Below are 13,320 nucleotides of genomic sequence, written 5' to 3' on the forward strand. Positions count from 1 at the left end.
TTTATAATTAGTTTGATTCTTTAGTTATTACAGCAGCAAAACTGGCTGAAATATGTCATGATTAGTCATGACAAAATAGTAGTAATAGATTTTCAAGCACAACTCAAGTTCTTGTTATTCATCAGGACTTTCAATATTACCTTCCCCAGAAAGCACTAACTAATTGCAAACATAAAGATCGGATTTCAGTACCAGCAGAATAATAGTGCATTTTTGCTACACCTCCACTTTGTTGCTGCTTTCCGGGGTCTTATATGGCCTCATTTCAAAACAAAATCTACTTTTCTATTTCTTTTGGATCATGGTCTTTCAAATGAAAAAAGTTTAAAAGTGCACTTTTCTTTGTGAAAGTAGGCTAAAGTACTCATTTTTGACATTTTTTACAAAAATCATCAAATTGACCCTCAATCTGTAAACTAATGAAAATCAGAAGGTGAATGAAATTTTACATTGTAAGATCTTGTATTGGTAAGTTATTGCACACAAAATTTCAGATTTATCACAACTTACTTTTAGAGGTATAAAAAGCTATTTCCTTCAAATTATTCACATGAAAACTGCTCATAAAATCTCTTTTTTTAATATTGTTTCACTTAAGGGAGCACAAAAAAGCTGTATGTGATGTCCCAGTTTTGTTCCTTCAAAGAAAGAAAATATTGCCAGAAATGTTATGCCTCAAAGTTGCCAAAAACTCGGGTTTACACTCTTGAAAGCTGTGCTGTGGGCCAAACAAATTGCTGTATTTCTGCAAGTATTGAATTGGTGATCATACAACTTTCTCAATGTTTATTGCGAACATGTGCAAATGTTCACACAAAATTTCAGCAAAACCCTCTAAACTACTCGGTGCAGAATGACCCAACATTTGAGACAACGAACAATGTTTCATACATGATGAAGAATGGCAGGTTGGGCCCTATGACAATACAATGGGGTATATAAGATTAAGTGCCCACAATGTGATGCCAGATACGTGGGCCAAATAGGTCATCATGTATAAGGAGCATGGTGCAGTGAATAATTCAAAGTCAGCCATGTCTTTTCATCTAGCACTCAAGAACCACAATTTATAGGTCATTAGGGATGATCTAGATATTCTGCATGTACAACCTAAAGGTCCGACACTTAACATCTTAGAAGAAATTGGGATTATGAAATGTAAAATTAATTACCCCAAAAAAGCACTTAATGAATAAACTGAGTTAAAGCAGAAGGGCACCTTAATAACTACATCCAACGCTTTAAGGGTAATACAGCCTGGTAAAAATTGATCAGCATCTTCCAAATATAGGGGGTCTTTATACCTTCTGTTTCCTGTTACATCCTGTATTTTTTGATTTTGTTTATGCCAAGCTTTTTTGTCCATATAGCTTACACTGCAAGTCTTTACATTGTGGCTCTTTCTTGGTGTCATAAGGGTTTTTCTATTGTATAATGATAACACTTTATGGTTACATTGTTTTCTACAGTTTTGTAATTAAATTAGTAGTTCTTATGGGAGCGGGGGGATGTGTGGCACCACAGCACTTTTACCAGCTTACTAATTGAAGGTTACTGTGTGTTTGATGGCTTCGATTGTTATCAATAGTTTTTATCATTTTGGTTCTATTTCAGACTTTATTGATTTGGTCAGTCCTGCTGTGAGCAATTTTCCTTAAAAATCTTTCATTTTCTATTGTTCATGTGATCAGGAGAACTCTAATTTAGCTGCTCCTCATTTAATTGCTGGTAGGTTACAAGTGCTTTGTGGATTTCCTTTCATTTGCATTAGTTGTTCCACAACTTTGAAAGTGTACAAAATAGTGACAATTTGGGACTATGCTCTCTACTGTGCTATTTGAATTCTTGAGTGACATCACACGTATTATATCAGTTTACTTTGGTTTGACCTTATTGGTTGGTTTGCAATGTATTCACATGCAGATGTGGTAATCTATAACTAGTGCCTCACTGGTACAAGAGAGAAGTTAACTTTCACTGCAGGGGATGGTAGTTTGTTGTTTCTTAGACTGGTTGTTGGTGGGTACATTAATCCTGCCTGTCAGATGGCACGATCAGTCCACTTGCTCACATTGTGGGTACATGATGACTCCTGCCGGCATTTCAATTGAAAGTTGTGTTTCGTATGGGTCTGATGGGTGTCTATGCAGTATTGGTGAGTTGCAAACTTTACTCTTTACACTGTTTTCCTCACATGACTGCAGGGGCACAGTCAATATAACTGTCTTTTTTTGAAGTTTCAGTGTTCAAAAGACCACCTACCTGTCTCCATGCGTGGCACACCCCAAAGCCTGGACCATTGTAAGTTTTATAATTGTGATTTGGGCTATCAGGCTATAAATACTTAATATATTTTATTCCATTTAATGGTGGTTTCCACTTCATTAATTGGAGACCTTTGATCTTTTATGTAGGTCATACTCTGTATGAGGCTCTCCTGCAAATTCAGGATCGAAGAGGACATCCCACTGCATGCCATGTACCAGAGTGCACTATTTAACATATTTTAATCTATTTTAACCTCAGTTATGCATCCTTTGTGGATTCGCATTTTAATGTACGTATAGGGTTTTTTTCTCTAAGAATCTGTATTGGTACTGTTTAGCTTTGATTATCTGAACCATGTGGACTGGTATTATTATTAATTCATAATTTTGCAGATGCACCTCAAGATGGGGAACATGTCCTGAAACCAGGTTGTGCTTTCCTTTTTAGAAATAATTTTTACACCTGAAGTGGATTTCATCATTGATGATTTGGAATTTTTCATAATGATTTGGAATTTAGTCAACTGGTTTACAAAAGTGTCTTTAAAAGTGTTGCTACATATTTACAATGTATATGTATTTTTGAATTATTATTTACACAATACTAATTATATATTTATATCAACAAATTGAGACACACACATGCATAATTTAAACTGTTTATAAAACAAATACACAATATACATTAAAAATTCTTCTATGGAGTAAGAAATGTCAATTAAAATAGAAACAAATGGACTGCAACATTATGAAATACTCACAATTACTTCCTGATCAATAGCATGATTGCGGTGACACAGATCTTGAATATGGTTCTGTGCTTTTGTTAAGTTAGCGCAGTATTCACCATATACAAGAAATTTCTCTCTCCAGTTTAAAAACACATCACTGAGACGATTACTGGTGCCAGGAGTTATTGCTTTGCGTAACTGGCTGTGGAATCCAGCATGAATCTCAGCTAAATCCTGTCCAGCAAAAATACAATATAAAACATAAGCTATATATTGATAAGAGTTAAGGAAACAGAATTTACACTAGAAGGTGATGAATAATTAATGAAATTTTGGAAATAGGCTGCACTAAATTTGCACAAACCATTTGAGATATATTAGACAACAGGTGGTAAAGAGAGAAAATCCCTGAAAGCTGTAAAAGTGCATTAATTCAGCAATTCATAATATAGGTGACAAATCAGATATAAACAACTACAGCAAAACCTCCCAACTTTCTGTTGGTTATAAAATTCTAGGTAAGACTCTACATAATAGGTTAGGAAAACCAATAGACAATGTAACTGCAGAATATCTGAGAGGCTTTCAAAAATGGATATCACGCTCTGGGAAAAAAAAGGGAAATATTACAATTGCAATTGACATTTACAAAAGCCAAATGAACAGTAATTGCATTTATGGACTTCGCAAAGGCATATGGTTCCATTAACAAATGAATAGGCAACACAAACTCTTACAGACACGATGTCAAAAGTTAAAACATTTTGAACCATTTTAAATAATGGTAGGTGTCAGACAAAAGGATAGCGTCTGCCCATGACTGTACAATTTAATTAGGGAAAAAGTCATTACAAAATCAAACTAAATATATAAATGAGAATGTTAATAAGAACCACTACATATATATATATTTCAGGTTTGTTTATTATGCTTTAACCAGTTGCATTCTAAATGAACACCTCATCAAATTCACAAACAGTCTTTGTAAATAATTTTTACAAATTTGCAGAAACGTGCTGGTGTCATGACTCAAAGGTCTAATTGTGAGACAGTGCAGCATGCTGTTATTTTTCCTGCACACACTAATGGCTGTGCTGGTGTCAGGTGGAGAGTGCACTTGTCGTGTTAAAGAATGTGCCTTTTAGAGTTATGTCTGGCAATTTCTGCTTTCCACATTTCTGCCACTTGCTGAGTACTAGTTACGGATACTGTTAGTGACTTTTTGTTGTCACATGAGGATTTTCATTTAGAATGAAACTACTTGTGGCATAATAAAGGGATATAAAATACAGCTGTGGCAGTTTTTATTAACAATCACATTATTCAGCTATGAAGGTACCAAATGATTCAGATTAAAGTTATAAATACTAGCAGGAGTCTCCCAAACAAAACTGACTTTGACAGCCAACTGTTTTTAAATGAATTTGTTATCTTATCTAACAACAGACAAGAATAAGCACAGAGAAACTCCATGAAACAGTGGTAAAATTTAGACTTCATTTCGTAAATGAGAAGATGCAGTACAAGGGAGTGGGCATAACCACTTTAAACAATAAGGTTTCAATCCTAAAATCTGGGAACAGCTTCCAAGTGGACAAATTCAAGCGGTTATGAAGAATTATTGAAATGGCAGGGCTAAATTGGGAAGCAAACAAAACCATAAAGGGCCTGCAAACTCACCGATAGTAGATACAAAAACAAAAAATAATATCACACAAAAGTTTTTGATTTAATACACTGATGTACATTGTTCAACATATTAGAATAATTCAAAATATGATGGAGAAACAACAGAACTGATCAAACAAACATTAACTAACACAATAACAACAGTTAAATTCTTAGGCAAAAAGTGTAAATCTTTTGATATAAGAACAGGAGTTCAATGAAGACATAGACTATTGTCCTGATTGTTCAGTACCGGAAAAAGTAAACAGCACCTGGGAGAAAGAAGTTAAAGAAATGGCCAAGCAATTCTCTCTGACAACAGAAAATGAAGGATTCACACCCTTGAACAAACTTCATGAAATTGCAGCTAAAAGTGGACTGCAAATATCTAAAACGATAGCTCGTTACAGGGAACGTATTTCTAGGTACTCTGATGGACAAACTACAGCAACCAATTCAGAAAAATATCTTGAGTACCTAAATTCAATTACCTTCAGAAAAATCATCCAAACTTCAGGATTAAAATGTGAAAAGAAAGGGAGGGAGGGAGGGTGGTGGAAGCTATGTCCCAAATCACGAAACTAAAACATTACAACACAGTAATCAAACCCCAAGCATCATGTGCATAGGAAACCTGAATAATTGGTGGAAGATCACTAATTCATTAGACAAAAAAGTGGAAATAAAATCCTACAATTTTTTTTGGTTCAGTCTGCATATGTGGAATTCGAATAAAATTATACTAGCATACTGAGAAAACTGATGAACTCTAAGGGAGAGACAACTGAAACAACACATTATTAGTATGAATGATGGCAGGCTGACCAAAAGAATTTTCCATCTTGTTATGTCAATCAGAGTTAAGAACAATTGGCTACGTGGAACTGAAAGAGAGCTTCAGGAACTTGGCATCATAGACGACATGGTGCAGGATAGAGGTGTATTGAAAATACTTGTCAAGAACCGTAAATTTGCAGACAACATGAAAATTGGAACCAACACAATCTGGACATAAAGCAAGAAGATAAACAAGAAAACAAACATACTCTTCAGATTTCCATAACAATTAAAAATAACAATGAAACTATGATAACTGGTAGTCAATAAAAAAAAAAAATGATAGTGAGAAAAAAACTTTAGAAAACTGCAAATTCCAAAAGTAGGTGGTGACAACAATTTTATGGTTACATATATATGACTGAGAATATTCTAAATCTTGCATTATTAATGACTAATTGCAACAACTACCTAAAAAGAATGACTAAAGACTTGAAAGAAATTGGGATCTATGGAGAAATGTTTCAATATAATAACAATACTACAGAACACAAATGCATATACAGTAAGCAATCCACTGAACAAAAATAGACTAAAAAATACAAGATGAAACAAAGTGAAAATACTAAGAGATATTACAAGAAAATGAAGAAGGGTGCTAAATAAATTTTGAACTGCCATTCAGTAGGATACAACAAATTAAAAATAAATACATATATCGTTATACAGGAATTTGGACCACAGTGCTCCTTAATATGAAACTCACTATACATTATTGTAGCCTGCTTCTAGGTAATAGACTTTTCTGCACGAAAGGTTGTGGGGAGTGAATAATAACAGTTATTATGTAAGCTCAGCAATTGTGATTATGGAACTAAAGCACTTTCCCAAAGCTTTATATATATATATATATATATATATATATATATATATATATATATATATATATATATATATATATATATATATATATATATATATATATATAAAAAAACCACACAACACGTTAGATTTCAATAGACTATAACTATATTATTACTCAAATTTCATACATATGGCTTACCTTTATGCTTCCAAATATGATTTTTGAATCATGACCTGTGAGAACACCACTCAGTGGTCTCATAAAACAACGCTGTACAGTGGCCAGAACTTCAACATAGTTCTTCTCTGTTTCTACTAACTCATTTATTATATAATCACGTTTCTCAAAACTGTGTGTGACAGTAGCAGGTATCTGCAAGGGGAGAGGGATATTGAATAACAACTTACATATATCAGATAACTAACACACTCTCTCTCTCTCTGATAATAAGTAAATTATTTTGTTTATTTCTTTTGTTATTATTATTATTATTATTATTATTATTGTCATTATTATTACTACTAGTATTATTAACTATTATTATACCAGAGTTTTCTCTTTCCTCCTTGCACAGTCCTGTAGCTTGGATTCAGCTTTCCTAAAGTTGAAGTATTATTTACTTCGTTGGTATATTCTTGTTCGACCAGGTCCATCTTCTTCATGCCTTTTTTGACAACTGACAGGCAGGTGGTCAGAGGTCTGCGTCTTCTCTTACCTGCTGCTATGGAAAGCCTTTTTCTCCATGACATAGTCATCTGGCCTGTGTAAGATGATGATGTACCCTCTCAGTCAGTGTTCCGTATGGCTACCTGACGAGTAACATCTGCATCAACTTTTATAATAGTGATCATAGATATTTGAATCTGCTAATTCTTAGTAATTTAGTTCCTTTGAGTTTGATATCATCCTATTACCATAATTATCACCATCATCATCGTCAATGGGTAGGCTGGATGTATTGCTGACAAAGAGGCACAGCACTGATTCTATTTTAGTTTTACAGATACATATACTGGCACTCTCTTTTGCCTCTTTCCAAAGCTCCAAGGTCACATGAGCTTTCCAGTTGTGTTCCAATATCAACACCACATCATTAGCATATCAAAGATCCTGAAGTTGTGGAATTTTGAAGTCAGGCTGTCAGATAAATCACAACAGTGTTGAAAAGTACTGGGCTGAGAGTGCTGCCTTGATGAATCCCAACATTTACAACGAACCTCTCTGATTATCCAGCTAGGCTTCTGAAACACTTCTGGGCAAAGCTGTACATACAGTGAGTCCAAAAAGTATTTGCCTAGCTGTATATTTTTCATAAAAGTAAGTCTGTGGCATGTAAAAAGAATTAACACAAAATGTGGAAAGCCAATCCTGTGGAAAGTACCTTAGTAAGTTATTTTTACAGAAAGACCAGGAACAAAACGCATTCATAGTGATAACAAGGTTTACAAAATAGAAAATCTCATACAAAAGCTACTTCATAAGTATTCATCCATTCATTTATTTTGACATTTAGGGCCTGAAAACATTGTTTAAATTACAAAAATTAATATTTCATGTGCTTTCCCTTTGCAGCTGTCTGGGCACAGACCTGACAAAGTTTGTTGTTACAGAGGATCAAATTTTGTCCCACTCTTCTGCAAGGGCTTGTTTTAAGTCTTTTGTGTTAGAAATTTGCCTTTTCCTGATATTCTCTTTCAGCACTTTCCAAAGGTATTAAATGAGTTTAATATGTGGGATCTGAGAGGGGTGTTGAGTTGTTTCATTGTATTGTACATATTTCTAGTCATATGCTTCAGATCATTGTCCTGTTGAAAGATATAACTTACTTGAAAACCTACTTTTTTGGTACTAGCATTTAGATTTTCCTTCAAGGTGGTGACATACATATTGTGATCTTTTATAATATTTTGTAATTCTCTATAAAATGCATTTTTCCAACAGCTGTACCCCCCATCACGGAACCCCCACCACATTTCACTGTGGCAGCATTTCTGGTTTTTCTTTTCTTTTTTTTCCATCACACTATTTGCCTGCCATTCAACTAGCATATGTTATACTATGTTATCAGAATATATAACTCTACTCCAGAAGTCTTCCTCCTTGAACCTACATTCCTGTACAAAATTGATGTTTCCTCAGATGATCCAAAAAATCTTGCGTGCTACCCAGCCACTACATCTGCATTCCTTACAGGTAATTCTCACTTTATTGGCACATAGCACCTTACCCTTGACTTTAGACTCCCCAGTCAACTTAAGAGGACTGATTTTTGGATTTTTCTTGATTTCCCCCTTAAGACGATCCTCATATCTTCATCAGTTGATGAATAAGTGTGTACAGTCCATGGCAGCTTTCTCAATATTGTCATGTCACTGAATATTAAGAGTTAAGAAATCAGAATTTTTTTATTAAAATTCATTAACAATGTGACAGAAAACCAAAGGAAGCAAGGCAAGCATATTCGTTAGCTAATTAAGACTTAGTGCAAGAAGTCCTATATCTTACACAAGAGCATGCAGCAAGGAACTGACACAGCAGTTAATAACCTGTTAAGTGAATATAGAAAAATAAGTGCACACATGTGGTCATTATGAATCGAGCCTCATGTCAGAGCTTCAGGCTCACTCCCTTTAAATACTCCAGCATTCCAGCTCTTGTCATGTACTAATAATTGGGATCAATGGCATTCACAGTAATAGCACTCGATTCCAAGATTGCACACCGTAGTAAGCACTCGATTCCAAGATTGCACACCGTAGTAAGCACTCGATTCCAAGATTATACACTGTAGTGAATCTATGTCCTAGATGCTCCAGCACGGTTTATTAATTAGCCAATGATGTACAAGAGATGATGGTCTTCACCTGATGAACTTCATGCTGCTTGCCGCCCACCTTCCATCTAAAAACTGACTGACTTCTGATAACATGATATTGCATGGTGCTGCTAGCACTGAACTTCAACACGGAAGTCAGCAATAGGATCTCTTTGGGTCCACATTCCTGTTCAACACTCAGTCACCTTTGGGGGTTGAAACATACCAGGCAGAAAGGAGGAGATCAACCGACCACACAACTACCGACACAGGTACATAACGCGTCATCATAGAATTTGGAGTGGGACCGAGGACACTCCAGTAGACAAAGATCACTTTGTGCTGGGCAACAGTCACACCTACTTGCCAGCAACTTGCTGCAGTGCCAGGGTAACTAACATCTGCTCCTGGATGTGCAGCTGCTGACCTGACTGGACAGACGTTAACCAGAATAGTGTGGAATGGATACTAACTAGTAACAAGTAACGTAAGTGGAAACTGTAAACAGTGTATGCATCCACAACAGAATGACAAAGTAAATTCCTCAAGCTCAGACTCAAAACTTAGGTTGAGAGGCAACCCAGAAAACAATTACAGAGTAAGTTTTTTAAATACAAGACAGGTTTAGACTCTCACTACCCTTGCGGCTCATGTTACAAGCTGCACTGTCATGACACTGCTCAAAACAACAACAATAGGTGGCAGATTGTGGTTGCGAATGGTTGATGCTAGTATGTTGTGGATCAGCATTAAAGTTTCAGCCCTGGGTGCGAATTTTAGGCATATTTCGATGGTAGATGAATTCTTTATGAAGTAGCTCTTGTATGAAATTTTCTAATTTGTTAACCTTTTAATCACTATGAATCCATTTTCTTCTCTGTCTTTCAATAAAAATGATTTACTGAGGTAAAGTCCACAGGACAGGCTCTGCAGATTTTGTATTCGCTTCTTTTCATAAGTCACAGACTTACTTAAAAAACACACGTACAGCTAGACGAATACTCTTTGGACTCTCTGTACTTGCTATAATGTTTGTTTGGGTACATTGTGTGCACTCCAAAACTGCCATATTAATGATCATGGCACATAATAAAAGGCTTTTTCTAGAACAATAAATACCAGCCACAGCATTTGTTTGTTGATATGCACATTTCTTGGGTAAAACCAAATTATTTTTCAGTTATTGTTTACTAGTTTTATAAGCCACTTGTTCATGATTTTTTCCTCAGTTTCTGAAGATATATAAAGTATGTTCACAACTCTGTAGTTTTCACAATCATGCATGTCTCCTTTGTTTTTCAGGAAAGGTACCAGCATACTTATTTTCTATGCACAATATCATATTTCGAAACATTGTTGAAGAGTTGTGTGAGCCACCTGAAATCATCTAGTTGTGAGCACTGTCCGTGGCTCAGCAGGTATTTGGTCTGGACCAGCTACTTTACAGCTCTTCATTTTTGATGTACTGGAACATGCAGGAAATATCTACACTTATTTTATGTAGACCGAACACACTATTTTACCTTATTTAAACAGTATCTACTCTGAATACATATTTTTGTCACTTCTGACCAACTGCCTTCACTTTGACATCAATTTTATTAATGTTTGAGTGGCTAATTGGTAATATGAAGAAATAGGTATATTTGTCAAAGCTGTATATGTGATTGAGTCATGAATGTTAATCAAATAAGTTTTAACCTTTGGGTCAAATGTAGTGATCCCAAATAATCACTAAACACTACACATGGTATATTCCTTTGAGCTTGCTTCAATAATGCTTCCATAGACACTGTATTCCATCATAATTTCAGATTCATTACTTTTGCAGAGAAGCATGACTTGTTATTTGAATTCTGACTGAAGACAGTAATATCACATCTGCTGTGATGATAAAAAGGTAAGGACAATAGCACAAATACTGAATTAATCACCACATACAACATTGTTGCTACAAGACAGTATAAATTCCTCTTTTATCTTCTTTACTTGAGTAAAGAAACAATATCTTGTTTAACAGGATTTTCATGGTGATGAAAACAAGACTTCATTAGTTCAATAGTCTTTATAAACAAGACTGGAAATCTACTGGAAAAAATATTTAAAAAAATCAATTTGATAAAAATATACTTACATTGCATTTTAGTAACAGCAGTAATAATTGTACGAGAAAATTGGCTGGGATGTTACCAAGGCAACATGAAATGGTAATAACAAAAAAAACTGGTGCTAAAGTGAAAACTGTATGACAAGTAAAAGACTATGTCTAACATAATATGAAAATATGCATTCACATTTTAGCTGAATACTCTATGACATACTCAGAAAATGGCAAGCATGCTAAGCAGTAAAAAGAGTTGCACAAATCAATTATATTGTGAAGTCAACAACGCATGTTGCAGGCTGCAACAGATAAGTTTCATTAATATACTCACAGTATGTTGGAGAGTAATTACTTGGGCAACAGCAAAGATTCTAACGACTTTTGAGCTATTACACTTAAAAATTCATTCTGAACAGTGAAACAAAATCTACCAATATGTTCTTGTAATAGAAAGGATGAGTTGCTTAATGAGAATTCTGAGTAACTTGTTTCTCATTCTGAAAACTCTTTCACCTTCCAACAGGTTTCTATAGAAAACATTGGTTTCAGACCTTGAGATTAATTTCCATTCACTTTAGCTGAAAAAAAAAAAAACAACTTCCTGCAGCTAGTGTACCTACCTACAGTTGTTTACAAATAAAAACAAGAAAAGCCTAGACGTAAAAAAAAAAAGATAAAAATCCCAAGATAACTAAACATACTGTTACAGCAACAAAATTAAGAACATTTGCAAAACTATACATTGAAACAGGAGAAATTTCAGGACTAAGTATACACTTGTAATTCTTGATAATTATAACCTTTTATCTGCAACAGAGTTACTATTCTCTTTCTCAGTGTCCTATTGCTTTTCCTTACCAAACTTTTTACCTCCAAATATTTGTCAAAAAGTTATCATGTCTAAATAAATATCCACACAATTTTGTTTTCCTTTTTGTGAACAGTAACTACAAGGTCCCCCCCCCCCCCCCCCCTCTGAAAATCTTCATAGCAGTTTTGATGACAAGGTTAAATAAATACGGGTACAATGAACAACCTCATATGAATGCTTTTCTAATTCTACCTTCACACTGCTCTCCATCAGTCTCTATACTCACAGTTTAGTTTTTGTATATGTTTAATATTCTTTTCCTATATTTCCAGTTTGCATATCTTCAATATCATGAAGAGTTTTTTTTACCAGCTAACACTGTGAAATGCATTGTCTAAATCAATAGAGGCTACACATAAATCTCTGTATCTTCTAACTTCCAATGTACACTCCTGGAAATGGAAAAGAGAACACATTGACACCGGTGTGTCAGACCCACCATACTTGCTCCGGACACTGCGAGAGGGCTGTACAAGCAATGATCACACGCACGGCACAGCGGACACACCAGGAACCGCGGTGTTGGCCGTCGAATGGCGCTAGCTGCGCAGCATTTGTGCACTGCCGCCGTCAGTGTCAGCCAGTTTGCCGTGGCATACGGAGCTCCATCGCAGTCTTTAACACTGGTAGCATGCCGCGACAGCGTGGACGTGAACCGTATGTGCAGTTGACGGACTTTGAGCGAGGGCGTATAGTGGGCATGCGGGAGGTCGGGTGGTCATACCGCCGAATTGCTCAACACGTGGGGCGTGAGGTCTCCACAGTACATCGATGTTGTCGCCAGTGGTCGGCGGAAGGTGCACGTGCCTGTCGACCTGGGACCGGACCGCAGCGATGCACGCCAAGACCGTAGGATCCTACGCAGTGCCATAGGGGACCACACCGCCACTTCCCAGCAAATTAGGGACACTGTTGGTCCTGGGGTATCGGCGAGGACCATTCGTAACCGTCTCCATGAAGCTGGGCTACGGTCCCGCACACCGTTAGGCCGTCTTCCGCTCACGCCCCAACATCGTGCAGCCCGCCTCCAGTGGTGTCGCGACAGGCGTGAATGGAGGGACGAATGGAGACGTGTCGTCTTCAGCGATGAGAGTCGCTTCTGCCTTGGTGCCAATGATGGTCGTATGCGTGTTTGGCGCCGTGCAGGTGAGCGCCACAATCAGGACTGCATACGACCGAGGCACACAGGGCCAACACCCGGCATCATGGTGTGGGGAGCGAT

The 13,320-nt window shown here is 36.3% G+C and overlaps 1 protein-coding gene across 1 annotated transcript in view; it reads right to left on the minus strand.

Moving 5' to 3' along the window:
• Positions 1 to 13,320, minus strand: part of LOC126184588 (protein vav) — a 163,635-nt gene that overhangs the window by 83,324 nt on the left and 66,991 nt on the right. The window contains exons 5-6 of the mRNA XM_049927024.1: positions 6,507 to 6,680; positions 3,029 to 3,232 (exon numbers count right to left, since the gene is read on the minus strand). Coding sequence (XP_049782981.1) covers positions 3,029 to 3,232; positions 6,507 to 6,680 — 378 coding nt within the window. The remainder of the gene's footprint in view (positions 1 to 3,028; positions 3,233 to 6,506; positions 6,681 to 13,320) is intronic.

The sequence above is a fragment of the Schistocerca cancellata genome, chromosome 4 (genome assembly GCF_023864275.1).
Source record: "Schistocerca cancellata isolate TAMUIC-IGC-003103 chromosome 4, iqSchCanc2.1, whole genome shotgun sequence".
Lineage (NCBI taxonomy): Eukaryota > Metazoa > Arthropoda > Insecta > Orthoptera > Acrididae > Schistocerca > Schistocerca cancellata.